Source organism: Lontra canadensis, unplaced genomic scaffold (genome assembly GCF_010015895.1).
Source record: "Lontra canadensis isolate GAN:19392208 unplaced genomic scaffold, GSC_riverotter_1.0 scaffold45, whole genome shotgun sequence".
NCBI classification, from domain to species: domain Eukaryota; kingdom Metazoa; phylum Chordata; class Mammalia; order Carnivora; family Mustelidae; genus Lontra; species Lontra canadensis.
In genome coordinates this window covers 9,220,535-9,243,135 of record NW_022631039.1, presented here as the reverse complement: position 1 = coordinate 9,243,135, position 22,601 = coordinate 9,220,535, and the positions used below count along the sequence as shown (strand labels likewise).

Sequence of the window (22,601 nt, the reverse complement as noted above, 5' to 3'; positions counted from 1 at the left end):
GCGGCCACCACCCCACGGGGGCTCCACCGTTGGCTGGAATGGCCAACGGGGTCGCTTTCCCAAATTCGGGGCTGTCGCGGCCACTACTAGTAGACTGGCTACAAAAGCTGTTAGCGGGATCAGCACCGAGGGAAGTCATACCGGGAAAAGCACACGAAAAACCAAGCAAGAAGCCCTCCTCCATACTCACCCCTCATCCGGGGCCCTCATCCGGGGCCCTCATCCGGGGCCCTCATCCGGGGCCCTCATCCGGGGCCCTCATCCGGGGCCCTCATCCGGGGCCCGCCTTCCGCCCGCGATCGTCGGACTCCGCCTCCGGAAGTGCCACTGAGAAGCGCCGGGCTCCAACCGGTCTAGAGCGACCCCGGAAACCCTGGGGCTGCTCCTAGAGCGAGGGTGTCCGCGACGGGACGGCCGCCTGGCCTGTCCCTCAGCACGGGTGAGTGCCCGGCAGCCGTTCTGGGGTCGCGGTAGGCGTCGCCGTTGGTTTAGGCTCCTGGGAAGGAGGAGGAGGAGCTCTGTTCCGGCCGACGGCGGTTCCCGTCCCCAGGAGCGCTGCAGGGCTGGGGTGCGAGGGCCTGTTTTTCTTCAGTCAGGTTTCACCCTGACGCCCCGCGGACTAGGGCCTCGCCGCCGGGGCCCGGTGACCCTGCTGTGGTGCGAGCTGGGTGTCTGGGCCCCGCCCCGCCCTTCGGGGAGCGCGTTTTCACCTAACAGGGAAGTGGGAGGAGGGCAGCGCCGGGGGAGGCCTTCGGAGGGCTGGGCGCCAGGGCCGTTTCTGAGGGTTGTGGAAGCGGGACGGAGCCCTGTGGCGTCCTTGGATTTGAAGGACACGAGCCAAACTGTTTGAGACGCAGCTCTTCCCTGGATCACTGTCAGGGCCGTGGGAAGCGGCCTGCCCAACTCGTCTGCATTGCTGAACTGTATGACCACCCCCCTCCCCCACCAAAGTGGGAATTTTGTCATGAGGCAAGCCCATTTAGTAAATCACAGTGGGCAGGCAGAGTGTTTGCCAAGTAATGCCTCGGGGGCCTGCTTTAAAAAAAAAAAAAAGTAATCATAACTAGTATGTTTCTCAGGGTACAGACTTGACCCTTGAAAGAAGTTTGTACATTTCAGATATTTTAAACTTTCTTCAGAAATGTTTATTAAGTTGAGCTTTTTTTTTTTTTTTTTTTAAGATTTTATTTATTCATTTGGCGGACGGAGATCACAAGTAGGCAGAGAGGCAGACAGAGAGAGAGGGGGAAGCAGGCTCCCTGCCGAGCAGAGAGCCCAACGTGGGCCTCTATCCCAGGACCCCCCGGGATCATGACCTGAGCCGAAGGCAGAAGCCTTAAAAGTTGGGCTTTCTTGATTTTTTTTCCCCCTGAAGTACCACAAATGCTGAATAAGTGGAATTTAAAGCTGTCCAATTGGACCATGTGATTTGGCTCTTAAATATTTGAAACTGAATAATTTCCATTTTTTCTTTCTGTTTTATTTAGGTGGTTAGTCATTATTAACTGTTTCTGTTGAGTATCTGCAGCGTGTGAGATACTTGGCTAAGTCCTGAGGATGTAAAAGGATGGGCTGACTTAGCTTATTACAGTAAATTCTCACAGTCTGACCCGGCAGTGATGGTCCTTGTCCTTCAGAACAGGGATGGAGGAAATATCCGCCCAGGAAGCAGTTGGATCACCAGTTGTCCAGTTTCAGTCTTTGGAGAGCCTGTCTGAGGGTCTGTCCCCAGAGCCTCCGTTCGCACAGGACACCGACATGGAACAGGAGCTCAACGGGGGTAAGGCTGAGAGAGCACTGAAATCCAAGAGAATGGGGATACAGTGGGGCTTCTGGGTCTGGTACGAGAGAGGCCGGGAACTTCTCTAAGAAGATGGCCCCTAGGGGAGGTCTGAAAGGGAGGGACCAATGTGACTCAGTTCAGTCCTGATCTTGGGCTCTTTTAAGGACAGCCCGTCTTTCTTTAATAGGCAGAGTGGTGGTCATTCACTCTGCTTTGGCTTTTTTTTTTTCATTCATACAACCTTCACCTCATCCTGGTTTCACATCCAGAGAAATTTTTAAGATATGCTGCTTTTGCTGTATTTCACAATCCTTGCCTCGCTTTTACTTCCTCTTAGAGTTAGGGCCCTTCTCTCCCCCTGTTCCCTTCACTTAGTCTCTTCCCTCCTTGATGACTTTGCGAGCTTTGCCACCTGCCATTCTGTTGCAGCTGCAGTGTTTGTGACTAATCTAATTTTGGCCCAAAAAGCAACCATTTAATTCTTGGGTCGAGTGTAACGCCTGTACGGGTATACACATTTCACATATTGACTCAACAGTAACATCTTTATGTATCATATAAATAGGTTGATGTGTTTTGTACTACTTGTGTTTTACAAGAACATTGTTTTAAATTGCTGTGGCCGACTGCATTGCCTGAAATAACTTAAGTGTCAGCAACACCAGTTGAGTGCTGTGGTGTGTAGAGTGCTGTGGGGCTTGTGGGGGTGTGGAAAAGGTTGTGAGGAAACAGACAACCATTCCTTATTCTTGGGAGCCTTACGCAGTGGTTACAGAGACAGTGTCCATTCACATGAAGGCTTACTAAAATTTACATAACAGTAAATCAACTAAGTAGTCATTTCTCTGGACAAGTCACTGCAAGTCTTTGTGCTTTGCTTTGCCCATCTGCAAAACAGGTACAGTACTTACCCTCTTGTTAGAGGAATGTCCTGTCATGAGAATATGGTGAAATACGAGATTTTATAAGAAAATCCTGAATCACAGGCCTAAACATGGGTAAGGAGGTCATGCTGATGTTGAGAAGGAGCAGAGTAGATGCACTCGGTACCTGAGAAACGTGCACTGGTTTTACTAGAATGTTGATGTGAAGAAGGGTCCCGCTGACTCCCTCTTTTGTCAGGGAGCCCTGGGGAAGGGTTGCTCTCACTCTTGGCTCCTCTCTCCTCCCTCAGCTCCACCTGTTCCCCAGGTGCCTGCTCTTCCCCATGAGGGAAGCCCAGGAGACCAGGCAGCTACGCTCCTGACAGCCAGGTACCAGGTGAGCTGAGGAACCCTCTGCTTTTTCCTCAGGGACTGTTGCTACTGATTGAGTGTGGCCCTTCCCTCATCCCATCCGTAAACCCTGCCCTGAATTTTTTTCAATAGCAGACCCCAGTTTCGGAATTGACCCTCTTCAGAGACCTGGACTTCACAGAAACCACCTCCCCATGTCCCCACCTCCACCAGTAAACACTATTCCTTCTCTATCTCTGGTGCTGTGATGGGCATTTATTAGATATTAAAGGTTATGGATCTTATTCCCTAGTTTCTAGTCTGTTTTCCCTCCTCCCCAACTTTGCTGTACACTGGTCACTCTCTCTGTGTCATCTCCTTCATTTTCTGGCCAATATGCTATAGTGGCCTCATTCCCAGAGCAGCCAGGCTGTGTTATTTCAGGAGTTTGTGACATTCGAGGATGTGGCTGTGCACCTTACTCGAGAGGAATGGGGATGCCTGGACCCTGTTCAGAGGGATCTCTACAGAGAAGTGATGTTAGAGAATTATGGGAACGTGGTCTCACTGGGTAAGGACTTTCTTATTTTTCAGTTTACCTACTAGGATTTCTTTACTTCCTTGTTTCTGAGGAGGTGCGAGGTCTCTGAGAAAGTAGAGTGTGGCTCAGATTCCAGGTGTTAGAACCTCTGAATCCTCCATCTTCAAGGTCATCTCTGGGAGTGGGTTTTCTTGGGGGGGCGGGTTTCAAGAGGAGACCTTGTACTCCTTATCTTTAATTAATGATTCCTGCTTTTGTGGGGCATCCGTTTCCTGTTAGAAAAGGGAAACTTGCTTGTGCTTTGCCTAAGTTCTTACCTTCTCTGTCTTTTCCCTTTTTATGAGAGGGACCTTAGGGTCTCCCAATCCACAAGTAGACACGTTCCTTCCTGGTAATTCAGTGCCCCTGTATCTGAAAGTTTTCCATTTTCCTTGGAAGAAGAAATCCTTTTTTAGATAGGCTAAAATCCTTGCTGAATGATCCCTCACCTCTTAACATTCCTAAACTCATCTCCAAGAGGCAGAGTTTGAGAGACTTCATTTAAAGACATGACTCACTGCAAGTCTATTTTCAGTGAGTCATCCAGATGGTAGTCCTAAGTAACCTTACCCGGAGCAGCAGAAGTTTCAGCTTTAAACCGAGTCTCTCCTTTGTCATTTGGGTGGTACAGTGGGCTGCCGGGATTGGGCCCCCAGTAGTGCTCTAGAGGGGCATCAGCAGGGCTGTTGGCAGCCCCCTTGATGTGAGCATTGCTCCTTTTCCTCTTTTTTTTTTTTTTTTTTTTTTTTGCCGGTTTCTGCTTCTGCCTTTTTTTTTTTTCCCCCTAAATATATGTATGTATTTAATCACATTTTTTCTTTTCTTTCTCTCTCATTTTTTTTTTTTTTTTTTTTTTTGGCTTTGCCTATGCTGGTGGCATCCAGGGTGTTCCTTTGTCTCCTTGATTATGCTCAGGGTTAAAGCAGTCTTTTTACCTGTGGGGAGGCAGCCTGCCCCCTGGGAAGGTTTTTAGTGTGTTTCCCATTCCTGGCTCTTTGATCTTTGTAGGCATACTTCTCCGCCTTCCTACCACCCGGATTCATAGTGTGAATTCCTGCCCGGCCCTGAGTCATACCCAGGCAAGTGCTTTCTCTGGAGAAACACTTGCAGTTCTTTCAGCAAGAATCTCCAAGAGATGGCCCAAGTGTCGGCTTCCCGTCGATACTGCTCGGCCCTGCTCGGAAACTCCTTTTCCACCATTGTAAGATACCACACTTGATTGATGCTCTCAGGATGCCACCAGCATGTAAAATCGCAGCTCCTCAGATGACCTTTGTTAAATTTCGGAAGGGCCAAGGAGGCCCTCCATTGCAACCAGATGAATTTTGAACGTGTGTTCTGAGTTCATTCAAAAGCCACGGTCGGTGGTCATCTACTTGTGTTCTGAGAAACCACAAAGTTCAACTCCAGCTCTTCAGTTATAATCTTTTCATGTTATTTTAGAATGTGGAACATGCTCTGTGCACCCCTCTTTTCTGTAGTGAATATGACCTGCCCCTTCTCTGGTCTGACTTTCCTGTGACCCCTGGGCTTTCCTCATGTTGAACACTCTAGTCTTCGCCTTTAAGTCCCTATCTCCCCATCCCAAGGCCCTGACTTTGTCCCCTTTATTCTTTGTGGTGCTATACAGATTGATGAATTTAAATGACCTTTCCTGATCAAGTGTTCCTTAGCTCTGTCCTTGATGGATGGGAAATGGGAGGGCGAAAGAGTTTAATTTTTTTATTTCAGGGTATCAAATTGAATGTATATTTAACAACTTTGTAAACTGTAAAGTGATGTAATTGTAAACTACTGTTAATTTTATCTAATAATTACATAATTTCCAACAGTTAACCTGTCTACTTTTTGGAGTGAACAAACTTCTTAGCACTTTAATCAGCCTAGTAGCACAGCATGCTATTAGACTGAATTTTATCCTATTTCCTGTGTCATCTCTGCACAAGTACAGGACACGCATGCACATGCACACATACTGGCTACAAATGCATACAAGAACCCCCCCCCCCCCCCCGCCGTTCACCTTGCTTTTGTGACCAAGTCAGCAGCATCTTTTTAGTAATTACTTTTTACAGTTCTTAGGAAGTCATTTTTATATTTTTAGGGTCAGCAAACTCCACCTGAAATGTAAGTTTATACACGTCATTAGCTTAATGTTTGGTGTTGTAAAATACGGGCATTGTAATTCAGTTCCTGACTTAGCAGCCTCACTGTCAAGTTCACATCTTTTTCCCACGGCAGTAGCTCAGTTGTCACAGACATCAGAACTTTGTTCCTTTGGGTAAGTGCTTCTACTATATAGTGGTAAATATACAGAGTATGAACAGCTGAGTAAAAGAATAAAAAAGTAAAAAGTCATATTTTTCATTACTAAATTGGAAAAGAAGTGTGTTCTGTTGACAGCGAGTGAATTACTGGCTTGAGGGTCATACCCAAAAGGAAGTTTTCTGTGACTTAGGAAAGTGGTCTGGTTTGCATTTCACACAGGGTCAGTGTGGCGGGTGCCTTATTCAATGACATCATTAGAAACATGCCTATCAGAATTCTGGTTGTTAAGTTAATAAATCAGGAAATGTTTGGCACATACTCTTTGCTTTTGGAAGTTGCTGTCATGAAAACAAAAATGATTTTGTATAGAATGTCTTTTACTGCCATGTCTATTTACTATTTATTGAAGAGTCAGTGTGTTCCAAGGTATGATACAGATCTCATTTAATCCTTGCCATAACCCTGTGAGCAGATGTTATTCTATTTTATACCTGAGGAAACTCAGGCTCAAAAGTTAAGTGATCCACTCAGGGTCAGAACTAGGCATAGGACTCAGATCTGAATCTGAAGCTCATGCTCTTTTTCATTGTTAACTCCCCTTAGGACAATTAGTCCAACCACATACAGTTGGGTTTTTTTTTTGTTGTTTTTTTTTTTGTTTTTTTTTAAGATTTATCCATCTGTGTCTTTAGAGAGAGAGAGAGTGCAGTGGGGAGGGTCAGAGGGAGAGAAAGTCCCAAACAGATTCCGTGCTGAGTGCAGAGACTGAATAGGGCTTGGTCTCACCACCCTGAGGTCACCGCCCTGAGATCACAACCTGAGTGGAAACTGAGTGGATGCTCAATTGACTCTGCCACCCAGGGGCCTCACATGTGTTTTTTAAAAGTAGTCTTGTGGCTTTATACTCTGATTACAATTCGAAAAATCCATCCAATTAGAAAAATTGGACAGATGGGCATTAGGTTGTACAGTTTGGGAGCAGAAAGAACATGCATTCGAGGGGCGCCGGGGTGGCTCAGTTGTTAGATGTCTGCCTTCAGCTCAGGTCATGGTCCCAGGGTCCTGGGATTAAGCCCCACATCCGGTTCCTTGCTCAGCGAGGAGTCTGCTTCTCCCTTTCCCACTCCTCCTCCTCGTGTTCCTGCTCTCACTGTCTCTGTCAAATAAATAAAAATAAAAACAAAACATGCATTGGAGAAGAAATAAAATTGTGTAGGGGTATGTTCCATTAAAATAGGTATCTACGGGTGCCTGGGTGGCTCAGTTGGTTAAGGTCATGATCCCAGGGGCATGGGATCTGCTCCGCTTCTGGCCCCCTTCTCAGCAGGGAGTTGCTTCTCTTGCTCGCTCTCAAATAAATTTAAAAACAGTAGGTATCTACCTAAGAACAGTATTACTAAGGAAAGATTTTGTGTATTAAGGACCAAGAAGAAGGGCATAAAGCTTCTAGGTGACTAAAATCTTAGCATAACTGGTATAGGCAACAAACCAAAAAATGAGGTGAATTGTAAATGCCATTTTTTAAAGACCAGAGTAAGTTAAAATAAATCTCATGGGAACACTGTCAAGGTTTAAATTTCAAAAATCAAAATATTTTAATAAAGGATCAAATAATTTTTATTTATTTATTTTAAAGATTTTATTTATTTGAGAGAGAGGGAATGAAAGAGAGCATGAGAGGTGGGAGGGTCAGAAGAACAGGCTCCCTTCTGAGCAGGGAGCCCAACGTGGGACTGGATCCAGACTCTGGGATCATGACCTGAGCTGAAGGCAATCGCTTAACCAACTGAGCCACCCAGGTGCCTAAGATTAAATAATTTTAGATAGGAAGAATTAATTGCAAATGCGTATTTTGAAGGCATAGAGTTCTGACTTTAAAATTTAGGAAAAAGGCATTCAGGGCAATGGCAAGAAAACCAGCCTTAATGCTTCCTGTGACCGGTAGAATGTTAGACTGGAAAGAATATAATCTGTGGAATCAGACTTGGGTTCATCTTACATCGAGCAGATTATTTAAACTGGTATTCATTTTCTTCAACTCTGAAACATGAAAAATAATGTCTGCATTTCTGGGTTTATGCCAAGGATTAAATTTATGCCCAGGATGAAATTAGATTAAATTACATGTGTGTAAGAAACTGGCTTGTGGTAGTTCCTTAAATGTTTTTTTAGAAAGGACTGCAAGTGAAAAGAGCTATAGATTAAAAAAACATTTTTCTTTTTAATTTTTAAGTAGGCTCCATGCTCAGCATGGAGCCCAAAGCAGGGCTTGAACTCACAACCTGAGATCAAGACCTGAGCTGAGATCAAGAGTCGGATGCATAATCAACTGAGCCACTCAGGTACCCCAGACTAGATTTTTTTTTTTAAAGATTTTATTTATTTATTTGACAGAGATCACAAGTAGGTAGAGAGGCAGGCGGGGGGGTGGGGGTGGTAGGGGTGGGGAAGCAGGCTCCCCACCGAGCAGAGAGCCCGATTCGGGGCTCGATCCCAGGATGCTGGGATCATGACCTGAGCTGAAGGCAGAGACTTTAACCCACTGAGCCACCCAGGCGCCCCTAGATTTTTTAATATAAACAAATTTCAGGAGTATATTCAAGTTATTTCTTTATAGTGGTATTTCCTCAAATTGAATATTGCTCATACTTTTGTAAAGGAGTTTGGATTTTTATTTTAAAGAGACTTTATTTCTTTGACACTATGTGATCTTTTAGTTTTCTTTTAATTAGAACATCCATGACTGCAAATCTGTTGGGTCCTGGCTCTCCGTGTATTACTCTAATAACTATTTCTCTGTCCTCCAGGCGGGGTGGGGGCGGAGAACAAAGGGAGAAGCAGAGCGGGGAGTCTGAGATGGGACTTGATCCCAGGACTCCAGGATCATGATCTGAACCAAAGGCAGATGCTTAACCAACTGAGCCACTCAGGCACCACTATGTCTTCTTTTTATTTATTTACTTTTTACTCCATTGTCAGTATGTTGATCTTCTGTTGTCTTTCTGTACGTATGTTGGAGGAAGGGACAGATTTCATTCACAACCATTATTTTTTGCTAGCAGATTATGTAAAAGCCAGGTTCTAAAAGACTGGTGTTGAGCCCTAGGTTCGCTAGTTGTTGTGATCTTGGGAGAGTTACTTTGTTTTTTTTTAAGATTTCATTCATTCATTCATTCATTTATTTATTAATTAGAGAGAGAGAGATCACAAGTAGACAGAGAGGCAGGCGGAGGGAGAGGGGGAAGCAGGTTCCCTACTGAGCAGAGAGCCCGATGCGGGGCTCAATTCCAGGACCCTGAGATCATGACCCGAACCGAAGACAGAGGCTTAACCCATTGAGCCACCCAGGTGCTCCAGGGCGAGTTACTTAAATTGTCAGTCTTAGTTTTCTTATTTGTAAAATGGGTACAATGGTGGTTTCCACTTCATGAAGTTAGGATTACTATTAAGTTAGTGAAAATTTATAAAGTTCTTGGTGTGGTACTTTGGATCTACCAAATGTGCAGTAAGTGTTAGCTTAATTATTTTAATGATACTGATGATAATAGATTTTTTTTTTAAGATTTTATTTATTTATTTGACAGAGATACAGTGGGAGAGGGAACACAAGTAGGGCAAGTGGGAGAGGGAGAAGCAGTCTCCCCGCCAAGCAAGAAGCTTGATATGGGACTTGATCCCAAGACCCAGGGATCATGATCTGAGCCAAAGGTGGCCGGCTTAACCAACTGAGCCACCCAGGCGTCCCAAAACTATAGTCTTTTATCTCTAACTGCCTACTAAGTTTTTTCTCTTATTCCTGACTGCATTAACTTAAGCACGATCTAAAATCAAATGCTTCTGGGGTGCCTGGGTGGCTCAGTGGGTTAAGCCTCTGCCTTCGGCTCAGGTCATGATCTCAGGGTCCTGGGATCAAGCCCCGCATTGGGCTCTCTGCTCAGCAGGGAGCCTGCTTCCCCCTTTCTCTCTGCTTGTCTGCCTACTTGTGATCTCTCTCATAAATAAATAAAATCTTTCAAAAAATAAAATCAGATGCTTCTTTCCACGTGGAGACAGTCTTTTTTGTTGTCTGTAGGTGATGTAGGTGTAGATACAGAATAAATAAGCAAAATTTGCTTCAGTTATCAAATACTTAGAAATACTTTAGCTGGGGCACCTGGGTGGCTCAGTGGGTTAAAGCCTCTGCCTTTGGGGGATCGAGCCCCACATTGGGCTCTCTGCTCAGCGGGGAGCCTGCTTCCCCGTCTCTCTCTGCCTTTCTGTGTACTTGAGATCTCTGTCTGTCAAATAAATAAATAAAATCTTTTTTTTTTTTTTTAAAGATTTTATTTATTTATTTGACAGAGATCACAAGTACGCAGAGAAACAGGCAGAGAGAGAGAGAGGAGGAAGCAGGCTCCCTGTGGCGTAGAGAGCCCAACTCGGGGCTTGATCCCAGGACCCTGAGATCATGACCTGAGCCGAAGGCAGCGGCTCAACCCACTGAGCCACCCAGGCGCCCAGTAAATGCCTTTCTTATGTGTGTTCTGTATCTGCCCGTTCGTAGGCTCTGATATGGAATCCCAAGAGGACAGCTGTTGGTTTGTCATATTTTCCAGGCCCAGTGCCCTTTCAGAAACCAGTTATCTGTGATATGTTGACACCAGGACACACAATTGGCACTCAATAAGTAACTCCTTTTGTAATTGCTTTTAATTTTTTTTTCAGTAAGTAACTCTTAAGTAAATAAATCAAAAGAAGATACTAGATGTGTGGTTCCTGCTAGTAAAAGTTTACAAATAAAGTAGGGATGATAATTCCTGAAACCAATTAAATAAAAATCTATAATCTCCACTGTATAGTGATATGTCAGGATAAGAGGAACAACTAATAAATTGTGTAGCTATTCAGTAAGTGGAAAGAAAGGCTTTTGAAGTTGATGGGCTTGAGCTAGACCTTGTATGTGAGCTTCTAGAAGACTTCTGGGCTGAAGATGTATAAAAACTGCCCCTTTGATACTCTTGATAGTTCTGTCTCCCTCAGGATCAGACTGCTTTTTGGTTTTGCTTTAAAAAGAGATAAGATCCTAGCAGTCCCATTACGTGAGCCAAGAAAGGCAATTTTTTTTTTAAAAGATTTTATTTATTAGAGATCACAAGTAGGCAGAGAGGTAGGCAGAGAGAGAGGAGAAAGCAGGCTCCCCACTGAGCAGAGCGCCTGATGTGGGGCTCGATCCCAGAACCCTGGGATCATGACCTGAGCTGAAGGCAGAGGCTTCAACCCACTGAGCCACCCAGGCGCCCCAAGAAAGGCAATAAACAAAAGTTAAGGTGCACTTTTATTGTATTTGCCTCTCTATATTGTATTAAACTTAGTTGTTTATATCTGTGTCTATATACTTTCCATATGGGAGGCGCCTCATAGATGTTTGTTGAATAAAGAAGAGTGTATGCTCCTGATGGGTAAGAATGTGTTTTGTTGTTTTTTGTTTCCTCATGTGCACTGAAGCAAATTGAGATTCGTGACGTTTCTTAAGATTGGTTCTTGGAATATTTATTCAGTCTTCAGTGATTGTGTTGCTGCAGTTTAGCTCACCCCACAATGGGTGTTTTAGTATTCGCCTTTCTCCGGTCCAGCAAAGGTATATTTTGATGACCTCCCTTTTGACCGGGTCTAATCCAAAGATTGATCTATAGGCAATAGCTGAAGAAGATCACTTCTGTGAAGACAGGTACACACTCATGCACCAATTCCCATGTCTGAGTAATGTTTAAATGAATACTTCTCCCAAAGTCATCAACTTGCCCCATAACATACCTCTTTCTGGAGCACAAGTAGGAGCTCCTTGTAGAGGATCTTTGCCCTTCTCACTCTCCAGGACTTCCCTAATGTCTTCTAAGAATTTACTTTCTTTCTTCATTAACCATTAGTTAAGAGAAAAAGTAGCTTTGTGTAGTGTCTGGGGGATAAATCGCCACATCCCATTTCCTTCTCTGTGAGCAGGATTTCCAATTTCCAAGCCTGATGGGATCTCCCTGCGGGAACAAGATCTACAGGTCTTTGATCTGGAAACTAAGAATAGAGAAGTCTTAAGAGATGACTGCTCAGGTGAGTAAGGTAGAATCAATCAGATGGAATTAGTAGGGAAGTAAGATTCAAATTGTTGAGCCAAACTGTAGCTGCTTTGGCAGTCAGAATGAAGAGCTCGGTCTCTACACCAGATGGCAAGCTCCTTTGTTTTCCCTTCATTTTGATGAATTCTTTGCATTTATTTTATCCCTTTTCACCCACAAGTTGTACTGGGTCCCTATAAATCTTTTTTTTTTTTTTTTAAGATTTTATTTATTTATTTGTCAGAGAGAGCACAGGCAGACAGAGTGGCAGGCAGAGCCAGAGGGAGAAGCAGGCTCCCTGCTGAGCAGGGAGCCCGATGTGGGACCTGATCCCAGGACGCTGGGATCATGACCTGAGCCGAAGGCAGCCGCTTAACCAACTGAGCCACCCAGGCGTCCCCCTATAAATCTTTTGAATTACTTCCCTGTTACCTGGTTTGAACCATCTTAATTGGTTACCTTCTGTGCCAAAAACGTCCTCTGTTTTACCACACCCTGAACCATTTGTATATTAACCTCATTGCTCCTGTTCATGCCCTTACATCTGCTGTTCAGATTTTGTGCCTCTGCTTCAGAGTAAATAAACTCTCATTTTAGTAAATTCTAGATTATTTAGTTTTCTCCTCTCTGAGGTCCCCCTCCCTCTGCAAGCACAGGGTACAGATTACATTTGCATTTTCTATTTATATATTGAATCAGATGGAGAGACCAGAGAAGAGAACAAGCTGTTGATTCCTAAGCAGGAAATTTTGGAAGAAGTACATTCGTACAAAGTGAGAGTAGGAAGACTCAAAAAGGATATTGCCCAAGTTCCTGGGACTAGAGAAGTGTCTAAACCTGAGGACAGATTAGAAAGGCTTCAGGAAATCCTAAGGAAATTTCTCTTCTTGGAGAGAGAGTTTAGGCAAATAACAATCAGCAAGAAAGCCTTCACCAGTGACAACAGTGAATGTAATGAACCTGAAAAAAGCTTCAGTTTGGACTCTACCCTTGATACAGATCAGAGAATTCTTAGAATTCAGAATATTGATGATACTGATAAGTATGACATGGGGGTGAACCAGAATTCAGCTGCTGGGAAACAAGAACAAATAAATCTCATACAGGATGTTCAGAGTAGTGAATATAAGGAAAGCTTAATGGATCTCTCCCACCTTAGTAAATGTGACAGCATTCCTGCCACTGAGAAATCCTATAAATGTGATGCATGTGAGAAGGTCTTCCATCAGAGCTCTGCCCTTTCTAGACATCAGAGAATTCATACTAGAGAGAAACCCTACAAGTGTAAAGAATGTGAAAAATCCTTCAGTCAGAGTTCAAGTCTTAGTCGACATAAAAGAATACACACTAGAGAAAAACCCTATAAATGTGAAGCATCTGATAAATCCTGTGAAGCATCTGATAAGTCCTGTAGTCAGAGCTCCGACATAACTTCACATAAGAGGATTCACACTAGAGCAAAGTCTTATAAATGTAGTAATTGTGAAAGAGTTTTCAGTCGTAGTGTACATCTTACTCAGCATCAGAAGGTTCACAGAGAGATGCCCTGTAAGTGTACTATATGTGGCAGTGACTTCCACCATACCTCATACCTTGCCGAACATCAGAAAGTCCACTGTGAAGAGAAAGCCTATGAATACAGTGATTGTGGGTTGACCTTTGTTAAACATCAAGGAATTCATCTCAGAGAAAAGCCCTATACGTGTAATGAATGTGGCAAAGACTTCAGACTGAATTCCCATCTTATTCAGCATCAAAGAATTCACACAGGAGAGAAACCACATGAATGTAACGAATGTGGAAAAGCTTTCGGTCAAACTTCATGCCTTATTCAGCATCACAAAATCCACGGGCGAGAGAAATCCTATGAGCGTAATGAATATGAGGAAAGTTTCAATCACAGCTCAGATCTTGTTCTTCAGCAGGAAGTCCTCACCAGAGAAAAAGCCTTTGATTGTGATGTATGGGAAAAGAACCTCGGTCAGAGAGCACACCTTGTTCAACATCAAAGAATTCATACCAAAGAGAAACCTTATGAATGTGATGAACGTGGAGAGACCTTTAGTCAAATTCAGGCCTCCTTCAACATCTGAGAGGTTATACCAGGGAGAAAGCATATACGTACTGAAGGTGGTGAAGCCTTCAGTTACAGCTCAACCTTTATTCAGCATCAGAGAATCGACACCAGAGAGAAACCCTCTGAATGTGACGAATGTAGGAAGACTATTTGCCAGTGTTAAACTTCATCGACATCTGCAAACCCATACCAATGAGAAAATCTACGAATATATTGAATGCGGTAAATGCTTCATGCCGTTTTCATACCTTAGTCACCATTGGAGAATTCTTAACTGGAATAAAATTCCATCACCATAATAAATGTGAAATAGCCTTCAGTCAAAGTAACTACCTTGCTCAGCATCAAATTCATTCCATGCAGAAAAACTATGAATGTAATAAATACGTATGCACATGGGAGGATTCAGTCATATTCTACCCCTTACTCAACGCTAAAGAATCCATGCCCAAGAGAAGCCATTCAAGTGTAGCAAAGGTGAGAGATCTTCCAGTAGGAGTTCAAGTCTTTTTCATCATTAGAATCTCCACACCAGATCATAATCTGCTAATAATGCAAATGGAAAAAATGTACTTCTACATTTCAGGCTTTACTCAACATCAAAATATTGGAGAGAAAATTTTATATAAAGTTGTTAATATATAGCCCTGATCTTTTTCATTGCAGAAGAAGATAGTCTGAAGAGTGACTTGGTGAATGCAATGCTGATTCCTCATGGCATTCTTTTATTTAATAGGTGGTGTAAGTAGGTATATAAAATATATGGAACTCATTTAAACTATTTTTTTAAATATGGCCTACAAACATCTTTATTTTTTCTGCAATTTGGTTCCCGTTATAGCTTCTCTAAGATATTGTTAATATACCAATGTAAAGACACAATTAACTTCTGGAAAGTAGCTCATTTAGCTGTTTCTGCTGTTCTCAGCCCAAGTTCTCTCCAAAACAGACTCTTAGGTCTGCTGTTTCCTGAGCATCCTACTCTCCTGTTCCTTTCCAGGCACAACACTTGGATTCCTGTTAATTTCTCCATTTTCTTAGTACCGTCAAATGATGGTTTTCTAGTTTTAAGCGTCTCACCAGCAGGTATGCCGTCCTTACTTGATGTTCGTGTTCTGGTGTCTTTTTTCCTAAAGTAAAGCATCTACCTTTAAAAAGAATTGGAATTCCACATCCTGTCCATCCATGCGTTTGAAGGATTCCATCTCTGCTCTGTTTGTGGCAGGCAGCTAAACATTTTCAAATGACACCCAAGTTCTTAGCTGCCTTGTCTGCATCCACAGCCCTCTAAAAGAGATAAGGACATCAGGGAGCCAACAAGACTCCTGGTGGTCTAGCTACATTCATTCAGCACCTATTCTGCATGTCAAGGTTTAGAATTATTTTATATACTTCTGTTGAAGGCCAGCAAAATGCTCAGGTCTGCTTTTGATAGGGGCAAAATAAAAGAACATATACAGAAAAGTCAGAGAACTTTATAAGGGAATGCAGCTTTTCAAAAAAGATACTGCTCTTCTTCTGTAATCTCTCTGGAGAGAGAATTTCAAGAGTGGCAGGTATTCCTGATACAATTTTAACCACTACGATTGCTTCTTCATCTGTTTGGATTTTTGCCCCCCTCTCCCATCAGTCCAGGACAGTATTTGAAGTGTGGGGGCTTTGTGTATAATTGTTTATTCATCATCACATTTTCTGTATTTTATGAATCTACAGGCCAAGAACTTGGTTTTTTGATTGATAAAAGTGATCACAGATGTCAGGATGTCCAGAGTTCAGGGTCTCTGTCAACAACTCGCCAAGAATTCATGATTGTTTAGATGATGTTAGAGCATTTTATTATATTTTTCCATCTCAAGTTTCATAACATTTTGTGAATAAGATGTCACTTAAAAGTCACTGTCATTCCAGCAAGTGAGGCCTTTGTAGTTCAGATGTTAAAATATTTACTAGGGATCCTCAACAAATATATAACAATTTATTGCTTATTCTATAATCCTCTTATGGCTAAGCTCTAAGATAGTTCTACCACCATATTTTGCCTCTTAGCCGTCAGCAAGCATAGGATCTTATCAGGGCAAAGCAGAGATCTAAATGAATTGATTTAAATGTAAAAGCAAATGAAAAATGCATGTTTTTTCCCCTTGTTTATGAATGTGTATGCCCTTATGTACAGAGACCAATGGTCACTTCTGGTGATTATGAAACAGATTAATCCCTAAATAACAGAATATGTAAAAATCACATGTATGCATTTGGTTTAGGAATGTGCTTTTGTACTTCCACTTGAATAAAGGTGTGTTTGATACTCAGAATCTGTTTCAAAAAATATCTCAAGACCTCAACCAGAAGCATTTGGACATCTTGGAATCACCTTCCTGGCTGTGACTCACTTCCTTCAGAAACCTAGATCACTCTCTTTCATACTGATACAAAGCTTGCTCTTCCACAGACTTCGGGAACAAAGTCCATTGGAATGTTGAGGATTTTAAAAATTGTTCAGTTAGGATTTTGTTGGCACATAAATAGTTCGAGGTTTCAGTAGAACTAGGCAGAATGTGTGTGTGTGTGTGTGTGTGTGTGTGTGTTTTAAATAAGTAAAACATTTAAAAAAATGAGAAACCAAAATCTGGAGGACAATTAACTTGCCTCTTTAAACTTGTGATATTTAATCAGTTCAATATAATATGAGTTTGTGTTATTAGTCTTTTAATCTTGAAGATTGAGGAAGGAAGAGAAGAGATCCAATAGTTGAGGTCTACCAGATTTATCTTCTATCAGTCCACCTACCTACATGCATATGTATGTATATTCATAGTCGGACCTAATTCTTACAACTCCACAAGGGAACTAGCTCCATTTTACAGAGGAACTGAAGTGTAAAGAGGTTGAAGAATCTGTTAGGGTCACTCAGCAAGTTAATGGCTCAAGTGAGGCCTGACTCCAGGCTTTCCATTGTCATGATGTTGGTGTTAAACACATCCCAGAACCCAGAGAAGTTTTCTTTGGTAGCTCTTTATTCCTTGTTATATCCTTAGTGGTTGACTATTAGCAGTTTGCAGTTAATCTGAATGCTTCCAGAGCTGTCTGGAGTACTACTGGAGTATTCAAGGTAATCTCTATATCTTTGGGGAGCAAATCAGAGATCCTCCTTCCTGAAACAGGCTTAGATAATTTTGACAATGACATGCCACAGGTCAGAGCTCCCAAATTCTTAACCTCCTGTCAAGCTATCCTAGCTCCCATCACTATACACATATCCATTTCTCAATGGCCAGAATGTGCTCTTTTCCCCTGCTAATTGGAACTTGCTGATTGATGGACATGTACTAGATTTCCTATCACTTCTGATTAAATTATAGCAGTGAACAGGGTGGGTAATGGGAAAATCAAGTTTGATTACTAGGTTTTTGACTGGAGCAAGAGAGTGGATAGATGTAGACTGGAGAGATGGGGACCACTGGAAGAGGAGCAGGGAGAGTATTTCAGGCAAAAAGCATGTCAGAAGGCCTCCAGATGAAAGAGTTTGGCATCTTCAATGTAGTAAGCTCTCTGGAGGAATGGTTCACCCTAGGAAGTAGTGGCCAACTGAGGAAATTTAAGAATGAAGTTCAAAGGAGGCCCCTTGGGTGTCATAACCGCAAAGCACAACGGGATTCCCACATCTGAAAGTGTGACCACCTCTATCCTTTCATTCATTCAGTAATACAGTTGCCAGATGCTCTGTGATATTCAGTGCTAACCTGTGGGCACAGTTAAACCATCTACTAAGTAATGAAGACAACATTAGTCACAGCAATGACTTGAAAATTGGACATACCTGTGTTTCAACTTTGCTGTTTACTAGCTGTGTTACTTTGGACATTTTAGCCTCTGGTTTCCTTGTCCATGTGATGATTAATAATAGCATGAAAATTAAACCAAGTAATGGAAAAGGTACTGGTCATGTATTAAGTGCCAAAGAATTACAAATATAAACATAACTATAAAAACCAGTGAGAATGTAAGTGTTTAGCATGAAGTCTAAAAAAGAGCGAATTAAAGGGCAAGCATTTAGCAGTGCAGGACTAGCATTGTCCAGGGAGGGATACCCTGGATTTGGAGAACTTAAATATGGCTTGAGAGGTCATCAGGAATCCTAGACTGGTAGGAACTGCTTCCCCGTAGGCGCTCCTTACTGGAGTTAGCAAACCTTGACATCTCTTTTTGCTAAGATTTGGACCCTTTGGGATCACATTTTACACTCCCTTCAAAATATGGGTGCATGAATGAACCAGCGTTTAATCCGAGACTGGAAGGATGATTTCAAACAGGTAGTGCACTGTACAAGTCAATGAGAAAATAAATACTGGAATTTTTCATTTTGCGGATGCATCCTGTTCACACTCTTCACTTTTATTTTTTTAAGATTTTATGTATTTGGCAGAAATGCAGCGAGAGAGGGAACACAAGCAGGGGGAGTGGAGAGGGAAAAGGATTTCTGCTGAGCAGGGAGCCTGATGTGGGGCTCCATGCAGGGCTCATCCCAGGACCTTGGGATCACGGCCTGAGCTGAAGGCAGTCGCTTAACAACTGAGTCACCCAGGCACCCCCACACTCTTCACTTTTAGAAAATGGTTGACCTCACATTTGTAATCCATTCATGTTTATAAATTTACAACTTGGGCATAATGCCAGTGTCTGTCTTTTTTCCCCCACACCTGCTCCAATTACAAATCTCCACCCAGTCTAGCCTTTGTCCTTCCCCAGACTCTGGTTTGAACTGGCCAGGGGTCTAAAGGCTGCCTTTACTTACTGTGTCTGCAGTTTGAGGCACCTAAAATTGTGAAAAAGTACCAACTTCATGGGATTGTTGTGAAAATTAATGAGACGCCATTTTACTCCCTAAGTGGTAACTGCTGTTTCTGAGTTTAGCAGGAAATATCCCTATCAGGAACAATTCATTTCCCTAACATTTTTCCTGCATCAACATATCAAATATACCTCTGGCAAACTTACCTAGGTACAGTAGGGGGTTTGAAATCTTGATCCTATTTCTGAGGCTTTTCTTCCTCTTTTAGCCCATGGATACCAATATGTTAGCCCTGCTTACTTCCACTCCAGGCCCAGTTCAAGTGTAGGGGTTGAAGCGACATAGGGAGAGGACAGGCTGGATTGCGGGTATAGATAAGGGATTTCCTCCCAGCAGGGTCATCCCCGCCTTGTGATTTGGAAGAAGGGAGGTGGGGATGGGTGGTAAAACCGCAGGGGTCAAGGGAGTAGGCGAATGGGGGTGCATACGGGACAGTAGGGGTGAGAAAGAAGTAACCAATTTAGATCCTAGGTCCACATGGGTGATGAAGGGCAAATAGGGAAATCTAGCTCCATCTCCCTCAATGCCTCCTTGGGGCCGGAAAGAGACGCGATCCTAAGCCGCTCTGGGCCAAGCTCCCCCCCAGCGGCTCCTGAGAACTCGCGATCGAGAGGAGACCTCCGAGCTGCCTAGACGGGACCCGGAAGTGCGCACGGGGGAGCCCGAGTTTCCAGTGGTGCGGGGGGATCGTGGTCGACGCTGCTGCGGAGCGGCTGCGCCAGTGAGTATCGAGGTCCGGGACCGGGAGCTGCCGGCCCGCGCAGTCGCTAGGGGAGAAGCGCGGTCCTGCGGCGAGGGTGGGGCTCGGGCCGAGGGGACCCCGGTGGAGTGGGGGTGGGGCCTCAGGCCGGACCGCGCCCCCGGCTCCGGGGCCCAGCCTGCCAGGGGGGAGAGAAGTGGGACCCTCTCCTGGAAAAGCTTCACTTGCCGGTTCCCCTACATCTGCCCTCTTCTCCCTCCCTTTCCCGCAGTGACTGCCCGTCCGTTGTGCCGCGCTCTAAAGAAATTTTAGAGGTCTGGTCTTTAGAGCAGCACCGGGGATTGGATCCAGCCCATGGAGAAGCTGCCTGAGCAGATAACCCCGGAGTCCCTGTACCCATCCTCCCAGCAGGAGCCCCGAAAGAGCAAGGGTGAGGAGCTGACCTAGCTGGCTTTCTTTGTCTAAACTTTGTCCTTCCAGCCGCGGCCTCGGATCAGATGGACACGATTAACTTTACACTTAGAATTGGCCTGGTGGAAAACTACTACCCCCCACCCCTTTTTTTAACCTCAGGGCTCTATTACCTGTAAATAAAGCCTTTAACCAAAGTTTCCTCTCTTGACTGTGTGGAGCAGACCTGCCTCAGCAGTACTATCCTAGCACTAAGTCTTGGAGGATCTGTCATTCCAGCACCTGCCAACTTGCTTGGCTTTCTGAGCAGCTCAGGAAATGTTGTGTGAATAAATGAATGAATGAACTTAGCCAAGTATGTCCCATAGCTGAAGTACCAGGAAAAGAGCGGGCTTCTCCGCTCATCCTACCCAAGCTCTCCTTCATCCTTAGGGAAGATACATTTACTACCTGAGGTGTAAACTCCAAGAGGGTGCTTTGCCTGTGGTGTACAGTAGATAAGCTGCCACCTGCTGATGGAAAATGAGGTTAAGCTATTAGTATCAACATTTTAATTTCAATCTGCCATCCATCCCACCATTAAGTAGTATATGTCTAGCCATTAAAAAAAAGATTATTAAAATGGGTGACAAAGACTTAGATAAAGACTCTGAGATGGCTTATTTTGGGGGAGATTTTCTTTTACACATTTATTTGTAAGAACTATGTTTTCAGACTAATTTGTTAACTTGACAGGTATTGATTGAGCTCTTAGTATGAGGTGTTGGGACTAAGTTGGAAGAAAACCAAACCCCTACTCACCCACAAACGTAAGAGTTGGAATAGTTACCTGTGAGAGGCTTCGGGACAATAAACTGTAGAAGTTTGCAAGAGGAGTTCCCCGTAGACTGGGTTTTGGCCCTGGAAGTCTTAGAAAGTCAGAAGTCTCACCTTGAAAGAATTTAGAGTAAGAAAGGTATGAAGTTGGCGTTTCTCTTTTAAGTAGTATACTATTGTTGTATTTATTTATTTATTTAGAGAGAGCAAGTGAGCGAGCGGAGGAACAGAGGGAGAGGGAGAGAATCCTAAGCAGGCTCCATGCCCAGCATGGAACCCGACATGGGGCTCGATCTCACGACCCTGAGACCATGACTTGAACTGAGATCAAGAGTCTGACGCTTATCTGACTGAGCCACCCAGGTGTTCCAGAAAGGAGTCAAGTTTTTTTTTTTTTTTTTCTAAAGATTTTTTAAAAATTTATTTATTTGACAGACAGAGATCACAAGCAGGCAGAGAGGCAGGCAGAGAGAGGAGGAAGCAGGCTCCCCGCTGAGCAGAGAGCCAGATATGGGGCCAATCCCAGGACCCCAAGACCATGAGCTGAGCCGAAGGCAGAGGCTTTAACCCACTGAGCCACCCAGGAGCCCCGAAAGGAGTCAAGTGTTAAATGAGAGGGGATAGATGCTTACCATAGGCTCCCTGTTGCTAGTCTTTCTAAAAGACCAAGTGCCTGTACTCATCTTCCAAAATACTCATTTACTCATGTTGGTTCACAGTGCCCACTGCATTTAGTCCATACTCCATAACCTGGCATCCAGGGTCCTCTGCAGTGTGGCCTCAACCTACCTTGAAATCTTTCCTGTGTGTTCCCCAAAACAAACCCAGCAAGACTGGTGTGTCTGCACAAAGTAATGCCACAGACCCAGCGCTCTCCACCGTTGTGCCTTTGTGTCCTTTTTCTCACGTGCATTGCTGTCCCCTACATTCTCTGCCTACCCAAACGCCACATATCCCAGCGTCCCATGCACGGCAGCCTCCTCCATGAAGTTTATGAAACAGACTTGGGCTGTGAGGAAGGAAACAAACAGATGCAAGAGACGTTTACATGAAAACCCAAGGACCTGATGGTTGATTGAGCATTAGGGAGGAATTGGGTACAATCGCCCTTGTTCCCGTCACTGTCATACCCCTTAAAAAAATTATCACTAGTTGCTTTTGCTTTTGTAATGCAGGGCACTGCTTCTGCTCCATCAGAATTGATCAAAGCCACGTTGCCAGTGGCTTAGCTAATGAATCCACTGAACACCTTTTTTCAGCTTTAATTTTTTGGTGCCTTATAACTATTTTTTTGTTGATGTGATCGCTCTTCCTTGCACATCGTGTTCTTTGGTTTTGGAAGTACTCTCCATTTTCTTCTGGTCTTCCTCTTGCCTTCTCAGGCCTTCCCCACTCCTGTTTCTCCATCTGTTTTTAAACATTGGTTTTTCCCCAAGACTGTTCTTAGCCCTCTTTTTTTCACTCCCGTGGGTGATCCTATCCCCTTTCAGGACCTCTCTTAACTGCTTTCTTCTGCTCTTGCTGCCAGCTGGTTCCTGAATACTAGATGTTCATGGGTGTACTTTGGAGCTCCTTGTTTTCTGCCAGGCCCCCACCTCCCTACCTTCCAGTGACTACCTTGGTTAATTTTAGTAACTGGTTTTCCCAAGCTTGAAAATTTGGAGTTGTACTCTACTATTCTCCTTCCCTCCATATTCAGTCAACCACTGCCAAATCCTGTCAGTTTTTCTTCAGAAAGGCCTGATTCTGTTGCCTGTGACTGCCATTTCCTCATTTTAGACCCATTTTAGTTTTCTTGGAGCGTTGACACATCC

General features: G+C 43.8%; 1 protein-coding gene and 1 long non-coding RNA gene across 7 annotated transcripts in view; both read left to right on the top strand.

Annotated features, from left to right (window-relative positions):
• Nucleotides 1-297: 297 nt before the first annotated feature.
• Nucleotides 298-16,323, top strand: ZNF655 (zinc finger protein 655). Of its 6 annotated transcripts, XM_032872611.1 has the most exons (6): nucleotides 299-439; nucleotides 1,638-1,780; nucleotides 2,958-3,043; nucleotides 3,442-3,568; nucleotides 11,825-11,929; nucleotides 12,634-16,323. In XM_032872611.1, exons 2-6 carry the CDS (start codon nucleotides 1,645-1,647, stop codon nucleotides 14,025-14,027), a joined length of 1,848 nt encoding a protein of 615 aa, XP_032728502.1. In that variant the 5' UTR covers nucleotides 299-439; nucleotides 1,638-1,644; the 3' UTR covers nucleotides 14,028-16,323. The 6 variants fall into 6 exon arrangements, with proteins under 6 accessions (XP_032728503.1, XP_032728505.1, XP_032728502.1 ...); XM_032872615.1 differs by lacking the exons at nucleotides 11,825-11,929; nucleotides 12,634-16,323 and adding an exon at nucleotides 4,586-5,413 and having other exon boundaries at nucleotides 313-439; XM_032872613.1 differs by lacking the exon at nucleotides 299-439 and having other exon boundaries at nucleotides 1,762-1,780; nucleotides 3,151-3,568.
• Nucleotides 16,324-19,469: 3,146 nt separating this feature from the next.
• Nucleotides 19,470-22,601, top strand: part of LOC116876459 — an 18,676-nt gene continuing 15,544 nt past the window's right edge. The window contains exons 1-2 of the long non-coding RNA XR_004384388.1: nucleotides 19,470-19,581; nucleotides 19,832-19,990. This is a non-coding gene — a long non-coding RNA (uncharacterized LOC116876459). The remainder of the gene's footprint in view (nucleotides 19,582-19,831; nucleotides 19,991-22,601) is intronic.

Excerpts from the sequence above, each read along its gene's own strand:
- ZNF655 (XM_032872611.1), top strand. The coding sequence starts at position 1,645 with ATGGAGGAAATATCCGCCCAGGAAGCAGTTGGATCACCAGTTGTCCAG. Across the intron at positions 3,569-11,824 it reads TGGGAACGTGGTCTCACTGG|GATTTCCAATTTCCAAGCCT; the intron begins GTAAGGACTTTC and ends CTCTGTGAGCAG. Across the intron at positions 11,930-12,633 it reads CTTAAGAGATGACTGCTCAG|ATGGAGAGACCAGAGAAGAG; the intron begins GTGAGTAAGGTA and ends ATATTGAATCAG.